General features: G+C 36.0%; 1 protein-coding gene across 3 annotated transcripts in view; it reads right to left on the bottom strand.

Annotated features, from left to right (window-relative positions):
• Positions 1-2,865: 2,865 nt before the first annotated feature.
• LOC125649966 (solute carrier family 35 member F6-like) overlaps positions 2,866-23,155 on the bottom strand; it is a 48,691-nt gene continuing 28,401 nt past the window's right edge. For all 3 annotated transcript variants that reach the window (XM_048877889.2, XM_048877897.2, XM_048877882.2), the window contains 4 exons: positions 19,599-19,709; positions 15,380-15,535; positions 12,566-12,880; positions 2,866-7,474 (listed from right to left, as the gene is read on the bottom strand). In XM_048877889.2, the coding sequence (XP_048733846.1) occupies positions 7,440-7,474; positions 12,566-12,880; positions 15,380-15,535; positions 19,599-19,709 (617 nt within the window). In that variant the 3' untranslated portion in view covers positions 2,866-7,439. The remainder of the gene's footprint in view (positions 7,475-12,565; positions 12,881-15,379; positions 15,536-19,598; positions 19,710-23,155) is intronic.

Raw genomic sequence — 23,155 nt, 5'->3', positions numbered from 1 at the left:
TTAATTTCTACTGTCTGGAGGGTTCCATGTAAATTTCAGCTTTTCTGGGCAGTGGTTCTTGAAAAGAAGATTTTCAAATGACCCCACTCTTTTTGCAATTATTTCCCCTTTGAAGGGGGCATGACCCTTCATTTGAACAAACTTGAACCCCCTTTACCTAAGGATGCTTTGTGTCAAGTTTGGTTGAAAATGGTCCAGTGGTTCTGGAGAAGATGAAAATGTGAAAAGTTTACGATGACAACAATAATGACACAAACAGAAAGTTTTGAACAGAAATGCTCAGGTGAGCTAAAAAGTGAGCAATTTTATTTTGTGAGTGATACCTCTTGCGAAATTATGTGATAATAAATTCCCCACATATATTTAGGAATCTACTATTGCACGCAATAATTGACTTGATGCGTCAGATACGAGGATGAATTATTGTGAGCAATTGAATTGATATATGCATCAATATAAACATTGCACATAATAATTGAATTGATGCATTCATCATATTATTTATTTCTCTCATCAATTGGTTTGATGCGTGCATCAATTCAACATTTGCTTTCATTAATTAAACTGATGTGTGCATCACAAAATTTAATTGAAGTTAAGATACAATCTTTAATCATTTACGATTTTGTAAAAGGAAGTAACGTCCGCATCAATTCTTTGAAAGAGAGCAACAATTCAATTAAAGAGACCATCAATTCATATGCTCTAAAAGAATTGTTGCACACAATTGAGTTCATGGTATCATTATTTCAATTGAAGAAGACAATAATTCAATTAATGTGCATGTCATATGAATTATTGTGTGCATTAATTGAATTTATTCAATTGAAGAGAACAATAATTATTGTGTGCATTAAATGAATTGATGTGTGCATTAATTGAATTATTGCTTTCTTCAACTGAATAGATTCATTTGTTGATATCAATTCATTTGAAGAGAGCAACATTTCATTTGTAGCGCTCAATAATTTAAGGAAATATTTGCCATTCTCATACACAAAGAAATAATTGAAGATGAAAAGGTGAAGATAACGAACAGTGATCAATCTTGTAACACAATCTATAAGGAACACAAAATTAAGAGTTGGGCAAACATGGACACAAGAGGTGGGATCAGGTGCCCAGGAGGAGCAAGCACTCATCAACCAGTCACCCACCGTGAGCCCTATATTCCCACCAGGCAAACAGCAATCTGCAGTCAAAATCAGCGTATAAAAAATGGCCCAACAATTGACATGAAACATGCTGGACAGCACCTGACCCAATGACAGGCTGCATTGACATGAAACATGCTGGACAGCACCTGACCCAATGACACACTGCATTGACATGAAACATGCTAGACAGCAACTGACCCAATGACACGCTGCATTGACATGAAACATGCTAGACAGCACCTGACCCAATGACAGGCTGCATTGACATGAAACATGCTGAACAGCACCTGACCCAATGACAGGCTGCATTGACATGAAACATGCTGGACAGCACCTGACCCAATGACAGGCTACATTGACATGAAACATGCTAGACAGCACCTGACCCAATGACAGGCTGCATTGACATGAAACATGCTGGACAGCACCTGACCCAATGACAGGCTGCATTGATATGAAACATGCTAGACAGCAACTGACCCAATGACACGCTGCATTGACATGAAACATGCTAGACAGCACCTGACCCAATGACACGCTGCATTGACAAGAAACATGCTGGACAGCAACTGACCCAATGACAGGCTACATTGACATGAAACATGCTAGACAGCACCTGACCCAATGACAGGCTGCATTGACATGAAACATGCTGGACAGCAACTGACCCAATGACACGCTGCATTGACATGAAACATGCTAGACAACAACTGACCCAATGACACGCTGCATTGACATGAAACATGCTAGACAGCACCTGACCCAATGACACGCTGCATTGACAAGAAACATGCTGGACAGCAACTGACCCAATGACAGGCTGCATTGACATGAAACATGCTAGACAGTAACTAACCCAATGACACGCTGCATTGACATGAAACATGCTAGACAGCACCTGACCCAATGACACATTGCATTGACAAGAAACATGCTAGACAGCAACTGACCCAATGACAGGTTGCATTGACAAGAAACATGCTAGACAGCAACTGACCCAATGACACGCTGCATTGACAAGAAACATGCTAGACAGCAACTGACCCAATGACACGCTGCATTGACAAGAAACATGCTAGACAGCAACTGACCCAATGACACGCTGCATTGACAAGAAACATGCTAGACAGCAACTGACCCAATGACACGCTGCATTGACATGAAACGTGCTAGACAGCAACTGACCCAATGACACGCTGCATTGACATGAAACGTGCTAGACAGCAACTGACCCAATGACACGCTGCATTGACATGAAACATGCTGGACAGCAACTGACCCAATGACAGGCTGCATTGACATGAAACATGCTGGACAGCACCTGACCCAATGACACGCTGCATTGACATGAAACATGCTAGACAGCAACTGACCCAATGACATGCTGCATTGACATGAAACATGCTAGACATTGACAAACTATAGAACTTGCAAAATGCTGACCCCAGACAAGTCCGTCAAAACCCCCCACAAAATAATTGAAGATATAATTAACTATTTGAAGGGATCTTTAATTGAATTGTTGAGTGCATCAAACGAATTGATGTTATCTTCAAATGATTAAAGACATCTTAAGTTTATCTTAATTTGGCTCTCTATACTTATCCTTCTCTTTTCAGAGCTGTTTGTGGGATATTTCCTACACATTAGGTAGGTGGTGACACCTTCCATAGCTCCATGTAGAATGTAAAAAATCAGAACTATAAAGCTTGATTCCAAAATTTTTATGTTACAGTGTACATGTATGCATGAAGAAGATTTATAGTGACAGATTAAAAGTTTATTAACAAATACAATGTAACTTAAAATTTAATTTCACATTGTAAATAACAAATTTGATCATAAGACTCGTCTGCTCATATGTCTCTCTTAAGAACTATCAGAACACATCAGTTTCAATACTATATCAAAATATTAATTGATACAAAACACCCCCTAAATAATGAAAACAAATGAGTCGACCAAACACAAGAGACTCGGTCAGCAATAGTCACTTTAGCATCCACAGCCAAGTATTCTGAGTCTTTCAATTTGGCAAAAGTGTCAATCTTGCTTTGCTGCATAATGCAATTTATACCATGATACATAGAAGAATAAGTTACACATCACATGAACACATTTTGACCCACCCTAAAGACTGATTTCCTTTAAAATGTGTGGAACAAGAGAATTTTTTGAAAATTGGTCAAATTTTGCCCTGCCCCTATGGCCAGTTATGAAATTTAGGTTCCTGTTCCCCCATTAAGAGGCTTTACACCAAATTTGAACACACTTAGTTAAGAAGTTAAAAACGTGCAATTGTTAACGCACAACAGTTGACCAATTGCAATAGGTAACCGGAGTGACTTGGGCGACTTAAAAATCTATTTTTAAAAAATGACTACATATACAACAATCACATAAGAAATTTTGTAAAGAAAACCATTAAGTCTCTTCAGCCAAATTTTAAAAAACAAAAGACCACAATGTTTAACTGAGTGACAATGACAGACACTTTCATCAAAAGCAATACATAGGTGAGCTCATACTAAAAGGTAAAGTATATTCAGGCCTGTAGGCTATAAAATTGTCATCATACTCATTCTCAAACTACCATAAGCCATGTTTGTTTGAGTATAACTCTGAGCAAACCCTAAACATACTCGAAAAATCTCGAGCATGTACTTCCTTTGAGTATGAGAATGGTTTTATAAAAGTTTTATAACCTTGACATTTGAGTATGAGAATGGTTTTATAAAAGTTTTAAAACCTTCACTTTTGAGTACGAGTACAATTTAGAGCATGGTGTTTGAGTATGAAAACGTGCTCAAAAAGTTTTATATCCTCCAGGCCAGGATTTGCAACAGGAATCAACATATTGCAAAAACTAAATGTAGAATGAAACAATATACAGTACTATACATATTCTACTTGTATTAAATCATGATAGAAATATCACATCCCTTGTGCTCAACATTATTTCCGTCTTAATTGCAAAATATTTAATGTACATAAATTTCAATTACGCATTTAAAATACCAGTCATGGAGGCTCAGTGGTCAGAATGTTCACTTCATGACCAGGAAGCCCTGCTTGTGTCTTAGCCATGTCAAACGCAAGATGTAACAAGAGGCCAATGGGCCATATCACTCACCTTGGCTCATATTTAAAACTTTTCCCTATGTGTTCACATGTTCTGACACACACACCCTGGGACATGATTTAACAAACTTGAATCTGCACTATGTCAGGAAGCTGCCATATAAATTTGAACTTGTCTGGCCCAGTTCTTGAGAAGATTTTTAAATGATGCCACCTTATCTTTGCTTTGTTGTGATTATCTCCCCTTTGAAGGAAACATGGCCCTTTATTTGAACAAACTTGAATCCCCTTTACCCAAGGATGTTTGTACCAAGTTTGATTGAAATTGGCCTGCTGGTTCTGGAGAAGATTTTTGAAATTTGTAAGTGTATTTTAGTTATATCTCTCCTTAGAGATGGGGTTCATTTCTGAAGAAGATTAAAATGTGAAAAGTTTACAATGACAATGCCAACAACAGACAACAGAAACATTTGATCAGAAAAGCTCACTTGAACCTTTGGCTCAGATGAGCTAAAACTTGGTAGCGACTGCTCTTTTACCTAACACTCAACATATAGAAGCGAGAGTTGCAGATGAAACCTTAAAAAAATGAGTTCTATGTCGTGATAGGCATTGGTATGATAAAGAACCCTTGCTGTTTTGGCCCCTAGTGCCACAAATAGACCTAACTTTGCAGCACTTCACGTGAAGCTGGTGACATCTAAAAATTCTCAAAGGAATGTAAAACATCCATAAAAACAAACAAAATTAACATCTTTCATTTAAGGAATAAATGTCTATTTTAATTCCACTATGGGATCATTAAAATAATGGAAGCATATGGGATAAGCAAACATACTTTTTGACAATGGGTTTTTTTTTTAACAGATTTTCTATGTACATTCTAAATCTCATCTGAAAAGTGTGCCCAATTGTCTTTAATATACATGCAGCAATTATGGTAATAACATTTAAATACTAATTTAAAATGCTTTTTTTGGTTTGTTAAACAGGTTGTAAACATTGCAGAAAAAAAGTATAATCCGTATTAGCAGGTTATGCAAAGTTTTTCTGTTTGTGATTTTCATCTCCCATTTAACAAACCAAAGAAAGACTTATCATTTATATCTTTCTGTATTTTTTTTTTTAATTTTAATACTTTCAAGTACATGTACATAAAATACAGATATTATTGACCATTATAAGTTACTTAAACGTAACAGCTGAAAGTCACCTGACTTTGATATCTGTCTACGTATTTGGTAATTATTTCCATTATTTGAACAATGTATAGGGAAACAGTCCAAGAAGGACAAACTCTTAACGCATGATATAAACTATGGTAAGCATTATTTCTTACTCCGAATTCAAATAAAATAAACTATGGTAAGCATTATTTATTACTCCGAAAACATATTTTTCAACAATGCTGCAAAATAGGTTGCATAGTCTGCATATTGATGGCACTAAAAACTGGATCTAAGTAGATTGAAACAAAATGTGTCTTCATAGTTGCAATGACAAGCAATGGATTTCAACAGAAATAAATCAGAATACACATAGTGAATGTAAATACAATACAATATGAATCATTTATGGATCAGTCACACCTTACTGAACGGACATCCAATAGATGCAAAAATTAGAGATAGAATGCAATCTGGTTACCTGTGTCTTGTTATATAGTTGTCTGGCTGTGACTTGGAACCAACAGAAGCAAACCAGTCATGTACAAGATGCATCCTGCATCATAGTATGGACACAGAATTTGTGTTCTTGAAAAGTACTGTGCCATCAAGCTCTAGCTTCCAGTATGTCAATCCCAATATCATAACATCAAAATAGAGGCACAGATAATCTTTCAACAATTTATTAACACAAAAATTAGATTAATTAATCTTCAATTATAATACACATTCTATGGCCAATTAAGGATGGATGTATTGGATTTGGTGGAAAATAAAATACCCCAAACCATTCATTTCTTTCCCCAATCTCGCTTCCCAAAGTTTAGTTATCACCAAAAAAACAACACTTGCTGGAATCTTGGAGGAACACTAGTCTTAAATATTGACTAGATCTATCCCATACATGTATTTAAATTTTAGAATTTACAAAATCTTCTCATTAAATTTGTATCAACATTTTTTTTTTTTTACATTTCCCTTTCCATTTTCTCTGATGAATTCTTTTCTTGCATGGTCTCTCAATTCTCTGGGATACAATATCCACCAAATAATTTAGTTTTGCCCTATTTCATACAAACTGTTCCCTAAACTACCAGAAAGCACATAAATCAATTTTCAACAAATCAGAACACTGAATTGTATTTAGTGCAGGAATAGCATTACAAAATTATGAATTAATGACAGTTTGAAATAAAATGAAGCTAATTAAATGAGTGCAAATTTTAAGTCAAATGACACAAAATGGTCCTTCATTTGAATAAACTTGAAAGCCCTTCACCCAAGGATGCTTTTGGCCAAGTTTGGTTGAAATTGGCCCATTGGTTCTGGAGAAGAAGTTGAAAATGTGAAAAGTTTACACACAGATGGACAGAAAAGCAAAAAAGCAAATTTGTCAACAAAGATTATAAGCATAAATCATGAAGTTACAATGTATATTGTGACAAGTAATTACTTATATATATTAAATATATAATACCAACAAGTTAATATTAATTACCAATTGCATCTTACTAGCTATAGGCCTATATACAACTGCATTATATTTTGGCGTTTACAATGAAAAATAAACAACATGCAATTCAACATAACCAATCAAACTTCATGTTTGTTTTTACCTACTTCAAAAATAATTTATCTGACTACTAAATTAATTTATCATTTACATGCAAATTATATTGCCAAGAATATTTTTGATAGCCCTGGTATATGTACGTCAGTTATGAAAACACATTGCTAGTTACCATACACTTAGCAGACCTCTTAGTCTGATGGGTCCGTTTCAGAACTTTCCAACCAATAGAATGGACTTCATCATAAGAAACGTATTTGCTGAGTGAGATAGGCATGCAAAATGGAGACTAACGGATTGAAAATTTTGTTATCTGTTGGATATCCATTAGCATCATCGGGTGAGGTGTGACTGGGGCTCAGACAATTACATCAAAATTCACAGTATCACAGAACTACATTAAAATGATGACAGATGATAAACGTATCCCAGTATCCGTCAGGGTTCACGGTACACAGCAGTCTGTTAAGTAGAAGCTGGATCACTAAAATTATTTGCACCTACAAGAAAAATTAACAATAAATTGAATCACATAATTGTATAGCTACAGAATTGTAGCTCTCTGGGAACAAGAGTACCAGAAACAGTACATAATATGACATCACAAGCCTACATACAAAGTTTTTCTTATAAGCCATGAATTGTGGAACTTTACTTGAGATGATCTAGAGTGGCCCACAAAGAAGCTAGACTGCAAGTTTTAGCTTGATATGAAAATAAAAACAGACAGACAGACAGACATTGCTGTACCATAATGTAATGGATGTATAAAAAGTTGGGACAGATCAGAGAGCTATAGATCCACCCTACATTATCAAAACCTTTGATTTATGTCACTTTTTTTCTGCACATTGTTGAAGTTCACTGTATTCTGTCTCAAAATTTCAATATTACAAAATTCCAAACATATTTTCCCACTACACTTCCATCTAAACATACCTTCTAACATTCATAAAAGCCCTATGCGAACCAAAAACTTGCACCTTCAAATAATTTTGTTTCCTGACATAGTTATGTTAGGTGGCAACTTTAAAACTCGAGACAACTGGAAGTCCTTGTGGACAAATGAGCTTATGTCTCAGCCACTCTCAGGTGAGCTAAAAACAATCTTTATCATGTATGAACTGCTACTGTGGTTTCATTAATTATTCTTGGGCATCAATTTTTGTGGATTGAGCAAAATCCTTTGTTTTGAGGATACATAAATTTGTGAGCAGGGGTCATCTCCAAAATATAATTTACAATGTTCCACAATCATCAAGCATGTATATGGTACAGAATTTCAAATGCCCACTCAGAGTTTATCGTAAAGAAAACTATTGAAATAGAATTTATTAAAACTATTCAAAATTCTACTCTTGATTTAACTTGGTAATAATTAGTGAAAAATTAAATATGAGGGAATAGAGTTGATGCACCAAAGCGCTAAGCTGTTAGAAATGTTGAAGGAGAATAGAATCCTCCCCTTATGTGTGCAGGCATGGATAAACTTTCACCTGTTGACTTTGCAGTAAATCAAAGGGCTATTTTCAGGATTGGTATACAGAGAAAATTGGCCTCGAGAATGATACTACTGATGCCCCTCACTGGTTGATCTTCACTCTAGGTTAAGCCTATCCACGCACACTGGCTTAACTTATTAGCACCCATAAAACAATGGAAGAAAAGGCTGGAATTGTGTAGCCAAAATATTTTTCAATGATGTAATTGTTTTTATAATTGTAGATATGTAATGGTGATTTTGAATTGTTGTAGAGTGTTTCTCTGTATATATTAAAGTCACAACTAGAGTTTAATTGTTTTTATAATTGTAGATATGTAATGGTGATTTTGAATTGTTGTAGAGTGTTTCTCCGTATATATTAAAGTCACAACTAGAGTTTAATTGTTTTTCTAATTGTAGATATGTAATGGTGATTTTGAATTGCTGTAGAGTGTTTCTCCGTATATATTAAAGTCACAACTAGTGTTTAATTGTTTTTATAATTGTAGATATGTAATGGTGATTTTGAATTGCTGTAGAGTGTTTCTCCGTATATATTAAAGTCACAACTAGAGTTTAATTGTTTTTATAATTGTAGATATGTAATGGTGATTGTTGTAGAGTGTTTCTCCGTGTATATTAAAGTCACAACTAGAGTTTAATTGTTTTTATAATTGTAGATATGTAATGGTGATTTTGAATTGTTGTAGAGTGTTTCTCTGTATATATTAAAGTCACAACTAGAGTTTAATTGTTTTTATAATTGTAGATATGTAATGGTGATTTTGAATTGTTGTAGAGTGTTTCTCTGTATATATTAAAGTCACAACTAGAGTTTAATTGTTTTTATAATTGTAGATATGTAATGGTGATTGTTGTAGAGTGATTCTCTGTATATATTAAAGTCACAACTAGAGTTTAATTGTTTTTATAATTGTAGATATGTAATGGTGATTGTTGTAGAGTGTTTCTCTGTATATATTAAAGTCACAACTAGAGTTTAATTGTTTTTCTAATTGTAGATATGTAATGGTGATTGTTGTAGAGTGTTTCTCCGTGTATATTAAAGTCACAACTAGAGTTTAATTGTTTTTATAATTGTAGATATGTAATGGTGATTTTGAATTGTTGTAGAGTGTTTCTCTGTATATATTAAAGTCACAACTAGAGTTTAATTGTTTTTATAATTGTAGATATGTAATGGTGATTTTGAATTGTTGTAGAGTGTTTCTCTGTATATATTAAAGTCACAACTAGAGTTTAATTGTTTTTATAATTGTAGATATGTAATGGTGATTGTTGTAGAGTGTTTCTCTGTATATATTAAAGTCACAACTAGAGTTTAATTGTTTTTATAATTGTAGATATGTAATGGTGATTGTTGTAGAGTGTTTCTCTGTATATATTAAAGTCACAACTAGAGTTTCAGTTAACTTATCTAAAATCAATTTAAACCATTCACACACGTATTTCATTGAACAAAGTATAATGAAACAAGAGGCCCATGGGCCACATTGCTCACCTGAGTCACCTTGGCTCATATTTAAAGATTTTTCCTATATATTCGCATGTAAAACTTTGATCCCTAATATGATCCCAACCTACTCCCGGGGGCCATGATTTTTTCAAAATTGAATCTGGACTAGGTCAGGAAGCTTTCATGTGAATCTCAGCTTTTCTGGCCCAGTGATTTTTCAAAAGATTTTTAATGATTTTCCCTACATATTTGTATGTATAAATTGATCCCCTATTGTCGCCCCATCCAACCCCTGGGGGCCATGATTTTTATAAACTTGAATCTGCACTATGTCAGGAAGATTTCATTGTAAATTTCCACTTTCCTGGCCCAGTAGTTTTTGAGAAGAAGATTTTTAAAGATTTTTCCTATATATTTGTATGTAAAACTTTGATCCCCTATTGTGGCCCCATCCAACCCCTGGGGCCATGATTTTAACAAACTTGAATCTGCATTATGTCAGGAAGCTTTCATGTAAATCTCAGCTTTTCTGGCTCAGTGGTTCTTGAGAAGAAGATTTTCCTATATATTTGTATGTAAAACTTTGATCCCCTATTGTGGCCCCATCCAACCCCTGGGGCCATGATTTTAACAAACTTGAATCTGCATTATGTCAGGAAGCTTTCATGTAAATCTCAGCTTTTCTGGCTCATTGGTTCTTGAGAAGAAGATTTTTAAAGATTTTCCTATATATTTGCATGTAAAACTTTGATCCCCTATTGTGGCCCCATCCGATCCCCGGGGCCATGATTTTAACAAACTTGAATCTGCATTATGTCAGGAAGCTTTCATGTAAATCTCAGCTTTTCTGGCTCAGTGGTTCTTGAGAAGATTTTAAAAGATTTTTCCTATATATTTGTATGTAAAACTTTGATCCCCTATTGTGGCCCCAATCTACCCCCGGGGGCTATGATTTGAACAAACTTGAATCTGCACTATGTCAGGAAGCTTCATGTAAATCTCAGCTTTTCTTGAGAAGAAGATTCTTAAATGACCCCACCCTATTTTTGCATTTTTGGAATTATCTCCCCTTTGAAAGGGACATGTCCCTTCATTTGAACAAAGCTGAAAGCCCTTCACCCAAGGATGCTTTTGGCCAAGTTTGGTTGAAACTGGCCCATTGGCTCTGGAGAAGAAGTCGAAAATGTAAAGTTTGCAGACAGACGGACAGAAGTACAGACAACAGGCGATCAGAAAAGCTCACTTGAGCTTTCAGCTCAGGTGAGCTTAAAATATTGAATGCTAATCATAGTAATGGGGACAATCTGAACATTATTGAAAATGCTTGCACTGAATTATTTCCAAAACATTTACGTATATCGGAATAGGTTTTTCCATTAGAAATTAAAATGGGTTGGAAACACCAAACTTTGATGAACATTTGATGATTTCCACAAAAATTAGTGCTAAACGAATATTGATGAAGCCACAGTAATATTTCTATAGTCCAGACATTTGTTTTAGTTCAAACCATAATTCACAGTACAACAGCAAATAAATCTTAGAATATTTTTTTTCAAAATAATTACCTTGACCTTTATCAAAAGACTTTTGTTTAAAGTCATGATACATTGTTCATTGAAAAGCAAAGTATGAGCTAGATGCTCAAATGTAGAGAGTTTTTCAAACAATTTGTATTTTCATTTCATTGAAATATTAATTAGAAATCATTTCTCACAATATGAGACCCTGGTGACCTTCACCTTAAAACAATAAGGATTATCCTTCAGTTATGGAGACTTCATGTGAAGCTTTATAATTGCTAATTTTGCATACCTTCATTATTCAACATGATTCAAAATAATATAAAATAAAAGTCACCCGACCGACTATCCTTCAGACCCCCCGACCCCAAAAGTTTTTATTGCTAATCTTGGGGGAAAAAATAATTTATTAACCTACCGACCGTCTTTTTCATAAGAAAATAAAAAATCTAAGTCCCTCGATCTTTTTTGCGTCCTGAAATAAAAACAGCGCTAAAAATATCCAGTGTTTATTTCTAGAATTTGCTGGAAAGAAGAAACCGCTGATCTAATTATATATGCGTGAGCATGCTCAGTGGATACTTTCGTTTGTCATTGTTTAGACATGGCAACACAACGCATTCTGTAAATGTGCAACGTGGAAAATGCGATCATTTCCCAGAGAAGAAGATCTTCCTTAGTTTTAAGGAAAGTGACACTTTCATTCATATAAAAGTTGAAAATACTTTGAATTTTATGGTCACCAAAAAAAAAAAAAATCCCTACCTACCGACCCTTAAAAATTTCAAGGGGGTGATCGGAAACACAACATTATTTTTTTTAGGCCTAATGATACAGTCTGGGACTTGCATAGACAATGATTTGTACAAACTTGCATCTTTACTGTCTAATTTCTGACCCAGTGGTTCTTGAGAAGATTTTTAAATGGACCCATCCTGTGTTATCAACTCCCCTTAGAAGGCAAATGATGCTTCATTTGAACAAACTTGAATCCCCTTTACTTAATACTTGGTCAGTGATTCTGAAGAATTAAGTTAACAAACAACAGGTAATGGACAAACTTTGATTAGTCATATGTTTAATTAAAGGTATCATAATTTTCTACTACCTTGTGTTGACGTGTCATTGATGAGTCTGTCATTTTCTCCTCCAATATCCGTCATGACCCTAACTGCCCTGCGCCTCTCGAGGCAATATTTAATGGCTGGAACTATGATGATGTTGTTGTACAGACACATACCAGTCAGTAAGATGAAAAATCCAACCAACTGTAGCCCTTGGAAATGTTGCCATCCCACAAAGAGCGTTATCAGCCATATGAAGAGAGTTCGAACACTGTCCAGCACCATGCGTGTTGTAGCACTTATTTCTTTTGTAACACTTATCCCAGCAAAGTTGAAGAAAGCTATACTCACAATGTTTCCTGTAAAACAAGTTTCTTTTAAATTCCATGCTCTCTTTTTCACTGTAAAGAAGAAGCTTATAAAAAGTTTACCAAGTTTCACAAAGGAAATAGCAACGGAAATAAAAAAAATTTCACTCCTTAAATTCTTGTCTAAGAAACTTTATATAGCATTCAAAGACAGCAACTTTCACCACGACTTAGCTAGAATCATTCCTCCACCTAAAGTCCTGAATCCATTTTAAATTATTTGTTGCCAGGAGAGTGGGAGTGGAGCATTTGTGCCCCCTTTGAAAAGTGTTAAGTACTATCAACACCAAAATTGCACTGGAAAACAATAAACCCTCTTAATTTTAATTCTCTTAAGGACCAAGCTCCTCTACAATCCAACAAGAGGCCCACAGGCCTTATCGGTCACCTGAATACTAATGAAAAAGTATCACTACTCCCAAGGGCTATGAAATCTAGAAAAAAATTTCCTGTTCTAAATATCGAAGTTAAATTCTAATGTTCAGCAACAGTAACAGTATAAAACAAGATGTGTTCTTAAAACTTCACTGCCCTCAAAAATGCATACACTGATGAAAGGCTTTAATTACATACTATAATAGGTGTATTAACATTAAAACATCAAAAGATATGACTAATTTGGACCCATCCTAAGTCAAAACCCTTGGTTGTGAAATTCACCATTTTTTAAATTTTTTAAGTAATAATAAGTTTGATGTCTGTCAAGCAAAGGGTTCTCAAGATATTGAGCAGACAGCATCTTCCTATGTCCAGAGTAGATTGACCCTTGGACCTGAAAAGCGATAGGGGTCCTCTTCTACTCATAACCAACCCACATATGAAATATCATTATGATGAAGTGAATGGTTCTCAAGATATTGAGCGGACAACATGTGGTCTACTGACCGACAGGTGCAAAGTAATATGCCCCTCTTCTTTGAGAGGGGGGGGGGGGGGGGGGGGGCATGATAATCAGTTGAAACTGTATCGACATAGCCGTTTGGTTGTTTAGATACAGTTTACTTTTGAAATTGTGACTGTGAATCTTCATAATTAATTTTTCTTCGAAGTTATTATTGGTTTCTTCTATAAAATGTATTGTATTGAAAATATTGAATCGTGGCATAAGTATTGCAATACATATTGTATCGTGAATGGGGTGTATCGTTTCAGCCCTAAATTGAAAATAAACTGATTTGACATTTTTTAAACATAGCTGCTTCTACATCATAATCTTGTAGCTTCCGAGAAACAAACAACTTACCAACAGTTGCTAATAAAATAATGGAATTATTTCCGATCTGTATAAAAGCATCAATAGGGTCCTCTAACAAACAACTTACTAATAAAATAATTGAATTATTTCCGATCTGTATAAAAGCATCAATAGGGTCCTCTAACAAACAACTTACCAACAGTTGCTAATAAAACAAGAGATGTTTGTAAAACACATATGCCCCCCATGGTGCAAAATTGAAAAGGGTTATACACACACATCATCTAATTGAGAGTAGTATCATCAATTCAAAATATTGAGCAGACAATATCTTCCTATGTCAAGCATGGATTGACCATGTGACCTAAAAATCAATAGGGGTCATCAACTCCTGAAGATGTACCAGTGTACCAAGTTTGATGTCTGTCAAGCAAAGGGTTCTCAAGATATTGAGCGGACAGTATATTCCTACGTCCAGTTTATCCCTTGACCTTTGACCATGTGACCTCAAAATCAATAGGTGTCATCTTCTCCTGATGACGTACCAGTGTACCAAGTTTAATGTCTGTCAAGCAAAGGGTTCTCAAGATATTGAGCAGACAGTATACTCCTATGTCCAGTTTGACCCTTGACCTTTGACCATGTGACCTAAAATTCAATAGGGGTCATCTTCTCCTGAAGATGTACCTGTGTACCAAGTTTGATGTCTGTCAAGCAAAGGGTTCTCAAGATACTGAACGGACAGTATATTCCCATGTCCAGTTTGACCCTTGACCTTTGACCATGTGACCTTAAAATCATTAGTAGTCATCTTCTCCTGAAGATGTACCAGTGTACCAAGTTTGATGTCTGTCAAGCAAAGGGTTCTCAAGATATTGAGCGGACAGTATATTCCTATGTCCAGTTTATCCCTTGACCTTTGACCATGTGACCTCAAAATCAATAGGTGTCATCTTCTCCTGATGATGTACCAGTGTACCAAGTTTAATGTCTGTCAAGCAAAGGGTTCTCAAGATATTGAACAGACAGTATATTCCTATGTCCAGTTTGACCCTTGACCTTTAACCTTTTGACCTGAAAAACAATAGGGGTCCTCTTCTTTTCATAACCAGCCCACATATGAAATATCATTACGATCAAGTGAATGGTTCTCAAGATATTGAGCGGACAACATGTGGTCGACCGACCGACAGGTGCAAACCATTATGTCCCTCTTCTTTGAAGGGGGGCATAATAATGGAATTATTTCTGATCTGTATAAAAGCATCAATAGGGTACTCTAACAAACAACTTACCAACAGTTGCTAATAAAATAATGGAACTATTTCCGATCTGTATAAAAGCATCAATAGGGTCCTCTAACTTCTGGTTTGGTAGTTTGCTGAAGGCTCCAGCATCAATGTAAAAGAAGGCTATGTTCAAAAGTCCAAGAACAAGGACGCCAAAAAATCCTGTTAATAGATAACATAAATCATAATGGTCGCCTGCGTACTGCTGTGCCTGTACCCTGCGTCACAGTACGGACACTGAGAATGAATAAGGATGGATGTTTCGGAGGGAATCGGATGATTAGGTGAAATTAAAAATACCCCAAATCATGGATTCTTTTCCTACCTTACTTCTAATATTTTTATTGCAAAGAAACCAGTTTAGGTTTCAAATCAGTGCTTAAAATTTTCCATTTATTTTCAAAACCAGTTTTGAACCAATGTCAAACCAAAACCAGTTTTTTCATTTATCGATCTTATACTGAAAACTTGAAACCTGGCACCTCCAAGTGCGGTTTCAACGGTTTTAACTCGATCTGTTCAACATGGCGACTGCAGAAAATTTTGATACTGGAGTGCAGCAGTTGTCTCCAACAGACTGATCATCCTTGCTGTGAAAATTTCATTAAAATTAATTCAGAACCTATATAACAGACGAAATGTGTTTCACAAGATCAAAAACTGTTGCCTCATACACTCCAAATATATCTGCAATTGTATGTAGTGCTAGCTGTGTAGAAACATATTTGACATAATTCAACTGTGGTTTTCATACAAGTATCTTGATCACCATATATCAATATGGAGCTAACTTAGTAACTATAGGGATTCAAAGGTGTCCGCTCATTCTAAATCCTTTACAGAAATCATCTATTCTATACAAGGGTAGTATAATGCCTCAACATAATTTTGACATGAGCCTTCCTTTGTCGCCTTTTTAATGAGTATTGAAAGAATTGAGCATGGGCATATTTACACTCTCATGCAAATGAAGATAAGTTGAAGAAATATCTTCTCTGAGTGATTGTAAGAATAAATCAAATAGGTAAGTGTAAGAGCTATGTTACATGTAGCTGTTTTTTTTTGTTTTCTTTAAATCTATATAAGTAAATTAAGTAATTTCTAAGTCAAATGACATGTAAAATTCAAGCGAGCTTAGTGATTAGCACAAATAGATAACACAGAATGCATTCTTTAACGATTCCCTTGATGAAATGGCTTAAAGCATAGGTAAAGTTGAAACATCCATCAGAGATCGAAAGTTGGCAAACGGCCAGAATAAACACATAAAGATGTCAACAATGTGTATAGTAATACACCATGAAGTTACAATGCATACTGTGCACAGTTAATAACTATAGATTACTTATATAATATCAAAAAGATACTAATTAACAATTGCATCACAGTATATCATGTTTGAGCGTTACAATGAAAAATAAACCACATGCACACTTCACACCCTCAATCAAATTCCATGTGTATGTTAAACACCAGAGGTAATTAAATATCTAACAGATTATTACATTTACTTATAATTTATATGCAAATTACATTGGCAAGAATTTGGGCCAGATGTTTTTAATACCCCTGGCACTACAGTACCACACAATAAGAAATTAAAAGTGTAATTAAGTGTTGTTTCAATCAAAGAGGTTTTTTCTATCAACTCATAATTCCTAAACTTTTCATTTAAATATAGTAATGAGACTGATACATAACCACCCTGGAGACATTAATGCACCCAATCTTACTGCTATTCAATACTTTGCTCCCGAACAACCATTCCAAACTTTTTGTATCATAGTAACCCAGTTACACTCATTTTGCAACTGGGAGGTCCAGCTTTGATTCTTGATATATATCTAAAGGAGCAATCACACCTTACCGGATAGTATAAACGGACATCGCACGGATAAAAATAATTGTGACATAATGCTGTCCGTCGGTATCCGTTGATGAAAGTCGTTCCCGCCGCTGCTCAGGGCTCCTGCGATTGGTGTATGAAGCGTATAAAATGCATAATAACCACACGATTACTGGACACGTACCGGGCAATTAACGGTCGATTAATGAACATTACCATCTGAATAACGGACAAGTACCGGGTTAAATGAATGTGGGACGCATGAGAAATTGATATAACGTTCTTTCAACATTAGACGAATGGAATTGTAACAGTCACATGACTGACAAAATAGGTATATATCTTTTCAGACTTATCACCCTCGCTGACATACTTCCATGATGCCTTAAAAAGGAAGGTCTACAAATGTTGGGAAGGGTAAAAGCAGGGCACGGAGAAAGGCTACAAGACTCCCATCTCCTCCCTACAAGACCCCCATCTCCTCCCCTTAACAATGCTGGGGAAGAGCAGACCACTCAATATTCATAGATAGAAATCCTGTCTGAATCTGGAGAGATTCCCGAAGGCATTACTGTCTGAATAACGGGCAATCACTGGGTTAAACGAACGTGGGGCGCATGAGAAACTGATATAACGGTCTTTCAATTCTAAACGAACGGACTTGTACTGGTCCCATGGACCTCTGTTTGACAACTGTTATTTGCCAGTTTCATGCGTTTCTTGTCCGTAAACATGTGGTTAGTGTCCATTACATCTTCCGTTGATCCGCTGCATGTCCGGTTGTAGTCTGGCCGTGACTCATTTCCACCGGACATTAACAAATACGAACTGGACAAGTACATTAAAAGAAACACATGAGTTCCGATTAAAACGCATAACAACGCTTAGCTACCGTACACTAAGCGGACTCCATAGTCCAGTGGTGTCTGTTTCAAGTTTTGAAAACTTTCCGCCAGATAGACCGGACTTCACCAGACAAGGAACATGTTGGCTAAAGAGAAGCAGACAAGAAACGCAAAGGAACAGAGATGAACGGATTGACAATTTTGTTATCTGTTGGACGTCCATTAGCATTATCCCGTGAGGTGTGACTGTTGCTTAACATAGGAAGTGACTATTCCTTTGCCAAGTGCCCAGCATTAGGAGTGAAAATTGAATGAAAACAGGTCTCATGTCACAGTTGGCATTAGCATGATAAAGAACCCTCACTGTTATAGTCTGAGCACCATGCATAGGTATGAACACTCACGCTACAGTCCTGAGCACCATGCATAGGTAAGAACCCTCACGCTACAGTCCTGAGCACCATGCATAGGTAAGAACCCTCACGCTACAGTCCTGAGCACCATGCATAGGTAAGAACACTCATGCTACAGTCCTGAGCACCATGCATAGGTAAGAACCCTCACACTACAGTCCTGAGCACCATGCATAGGTAAGAACCTTCACGCTACAGTCCTGAGCACCATGCATAGGTAAGAACCCTCACGCTACAGTCCTGAGCACCATGCATAGGTAAGAACCTGCACGCTACAGTCCTGAGCACCATGCATAGGTAAGAACCCTCACTGTTATAGTCTGAGCACCATGCATAGGTAAGAACCCTCACGCTACAGTCCTGAGCACCATGTATAGGTAAGAACCCTCACGCTACAGTCCTGAGCACCATGCATAGGTAAGAACCCTCACGCTACAGTCCTGAGCACCATGCATAGGTAAGAACCCTCACGCTACAGTCCTGAGCACCATGCATAGGTAAGAACACTCACGCTACAGTCCTGAGCACCATGCATAGGTAAGAACCCTCACACTACAGTCCTGAGCACCATGCATAGGTAAGAACCCTCACGCTACAGTCCTGAGCACCATGCATAGGTAAGAACCCTCACTGTTATAGTCTGAGCACCATGCATAGGTAAGAACCCTCACGCTACAGTCCTGAGCACCATGCATAGGTAAGAACCCTCACTGTTATAGTCTGAGCACCATGCATAGGTAAGAACCCTCACGCTACAGTCCTGAGCACCATGCATAGGTAAGAACCTTCACGCTACAGTCCTGAGCACCATGCATAGGTAAGAACCCTCACACTACAGTCCTAAGCACCATGCATAGGTAAGAATTTGTGGCACTACACCTACAGCTGATGTCTTACATGCTTCCCTCCTACCCTTGCTCAAATTTCTGGTCCCTTCTCATTTTGTCACCCGTGGCATTATACTTCAGACCCACCAAAACTTTGTCATATGCATGATATTGCATGGACCACAGTATTGGACAGCTAGCACAGAAACTGCTCTAATAAATCTGTAGTAAACTGTAAACTCATCCATATCAAAATCACGGTAAAAATATCTAATAAAGTCATATCAAATTTACCTTCCCAGCCTACAGCCTGCATGGCTGGAATGCTATATCGTGTGATAAACTTTTCTTCATACACCATCTGCACTGCAACAATGATCTGGGCCATAATAATCAAAAGATCACCTGCACATAGAGAAAAAATCTATTCAGCGAATAGAAATTTTAACACAAATATGAAGATAATTAAAAATGGGTTTTTTTCCCTGATATCATATTACCTCCAAAGGATGAATTCAGGACAACAAAAGAAAATACCTAATGTGGAGAAAATTTTCTGAAAAAAAGTCACATTGTTATATCAACTTTCTTTAGTTATTTTCTATCATACATTGATTCTTATTTTGTTGCTGTTGACATTTTGATATATTTTTTTTTTTTACAATCTTAAGAACAATTTACAATATGTCTAAATTTAAAGTTTAAACTTTATCTATTTTATGACAATTAACAAACAAGTGCTACAACTTATATAAATTTTCTCGTCGGTTCGAATGTTGGAATGAAGGAGTCCATTGATGTGGGAAGAAACCAGAGTGCCCAGAGGAAAGCGAAACCCACATGTCTGAGTGTCCAATTTACAATAGTATTTTTTAGGGGTACCCCTGACTTGGGGTTGAAGTTCAAGAAAAACCGACAAAAAATTAGAGGAACTGTTTTAGAATACCTGACTCATATATACACGGGTATTACTTGTGCTTAGAGTAGCTCAGTAAGTTGCTCCGCTGGCAGTATATGCTGTGATTATCTCAGTAAGCTGCACCGCTGGCAGTATATGATGTGGTTATCTCAGTAAGCTGCACCGCTGGCAGTATATGATGTGGTTATCTCAGTAAGCTGCACCGCTGGCAGTATATGATGTGATTATCTCAGTAAGCTGCACTGCTGGCAGTATATGATGTGGTTATCTCAGTAAGCTGCGCCGCTGGCAGTATATGATGTGGTTATCTCAGTAAGCTGCACCGCTGGCAGTATATGATGTGGTTATCTCAGTAAGCTGCACCGCTGGCAGTATATGCTGTGATTATCTCAGTAAGCTGCACCGCTGGCAGTATACGCTGTGTTTATTTCCATGGTTCGAATCCGCCTCATGCCACACTTTTATTTTTATTTTTTATTTCACATTTTCAACACTTTTTTCATGTCTTATATAATTATGTGTATATTTTCCTTCAATAATTTAGTTTAAATGCATATCTATTCTTTAAATAAGAGGCATTAAAATGATTAATTCTGTGCCAAACACAGTCAAGTGGAACTATCCTCGTGGTCTATTTAATTCCAAGGACAATACCATAGTAATCATTCATTCTGCGATACTCGATAGAAGCATATTATGTGCGACGAAAAAAGGCATGCCATACAAGAATTGTTGTGTTCGCCTGTTCAGAATGTCTTTGGGAAAGAGTTCTGTTGCTGGTGAAGTACTGAAGAATTGGTGTATTACATTGCTGCATGGGGAAAGATGTACGTTTTATTTATTTTTGTTGTATTGTTGCCAAAAATAAATGTCTTGTAAAATAAAAGTATATCAAGTAGAGAGTTAGTACAAAAGTACATGTAATTAAGACTCAGATATATACCATAATAAAAATATGAAATATCATATAGAGCTCAAAATGCATAAACAATACATGATTAAACTACTACATCGTAGTAAGAGTTCTATTAAAATTTACGTCTATGCTCACATATTAAAGCATTGACAAGAGGCCCAAGGGCCACATCGCTCACCTGAGTTACCTTGGCCCATATCTGAAGACTTTCCATATATATTTGCATGTAAAACCTTAGTCTGTATTGTGGCCCCAACCTACCCCTGGAGGCTATGATTTTTACAAACTTGAATCTGCACTATGTCCAGAAGCTTTCATGTAAACCTCAGCACCTCTGGCCCATTGGTTCTTGAGAGGATGATTTTTAAAGATTTTTTCTATTTATTCCCAATTTCCCATGTAAAACTTTGATCCCCTATTGTGGCCCCAACCTACCCCCGGGGGCCATGATTTGAACAAACTTGAATTTGCACTATGTCAGGAAGCTTTCATGTAAATCTCAGCTCTTCTGACTCATTGGTTCTTGAGAAGACGATTTTTAAAGATTTTCCCTATATATTTGTATGTAAAACTTTAATCCCCTATTGTGACCCCAATCTACCCCCGGGGGCCATAATTTGAACAAACTTGAATCTGCACTATGTCAGGAAGCTTTCATATAAATTTCAGCTCTTCTAGCTCATTGGTTCTTGAAAAGATTTTTAAATGACCCCATCCTATTTTTGCATTTTTGTGATCATCTCCCCTTCATTTGAACAAACTTGAAAGCCCTTCACCCAAGGATGCTTTTGGCCAAGTTTGGTTATAATTGGCCCAGTGGTTCTTGAGAAGAAGATGGAAATGTGAAAAGTTTACAACGACGCCAACGCCGACGACACCCGACGACGCTGACAGACAACGAACAAATTTTGATCAGAAAAGCTCACTTGAGCCTTCAGCTCAGGTGAGCTAAAAAAAAAAATCAGTTACATTTACTCACTCGGCCTTCAGTGACAATCTAGAACAAAATGGAGCATTTTGTAAAGACTAAAACCAGATCCGGTCTAATAGGTTGTTTTTTTTGTTACCCTGAATTGATCCTTTGGCAGAAACACTTTCCAAATTCAATCAATCAATCATTATATCTTATCAAAGAATTGCATTATATAATAGACTAACTCAAAGTATTCTGGCAACACTCTTTTGATGCAATACAAATATAGTATATTTTCTCTAAAATGGCTTACATACCAGTAAGGATGTTAAAATGAAATAATGATCTGCATAATAATATTTTGTGTTGCACTCATTGCAATCAGAATCTCTGTTAAGGCTGTAGCTCTACTGGTTTTAATTTTTGTTTCCTAAACAAACCCACATGATCTAAAAGTTTTTGAGAAAGATAAGGGAACAAAGAGATATTCTGAATGCTATCAAAAGAGGTTGACTTTTATAAAGATGCACAAATTCTGGGGGGAAAAATAAGAAAATAATTTTAAAGAAAAATGTGTATAAAAGTGTGAAAAGAAAACAATAATAAGAATGATTTGACTATAATGAAATGAAACTTGAAAAAAAATAATTAAAAACTGTTTTTGAACTTTAATATTAATAGCACATAAAATTCTTTTTCAACAATATGCCAAAAGACTATTTTTCTAGAACTTTGAATTTTACCACCTCAGTTCTATGTCATTGTAGTCCGCATACTGATAGTGATGATGAAATCAATTTCTATGCTTTTTAGATACTTGCAAAAAAGTTTGTGACCTATATCTAAATTATCAATCTTTAAAACATTTTATAATTATCATTCACACCTGTCCAATAAATTCACTGTACGTGAAATAAAGCACATAATTATACAAGCTATCTGATGTATAATAGTGAATTTATGAAGTTGTCAATGTACTGTAAAATAAGACATTGCTGATTCACATAGTTCATCTTGACACCAATGTAAGAGAAACTTAATACAATTTAAATCAAGTTAATTTGTATTTATAATACAAAGAATTTTCTAAGCCCACCTATACA

The sequence above is a fragment of the Ostrea edulis genome, chromosome 1, assembly GCF_947568905.1.
Source record: "Ostrea edulis chromosome 1, xbOstEdul1.1, whole genome shotgun sequence".
NCBI lineage: Eukaryota > Metazoa > Mollusca > Bivalvia > Ostreida > Ostreidae > Ostrea > Ostrea edulis.
This window is presented reverse-complemented; position numbering and strand designations above follow the sequence as displayed.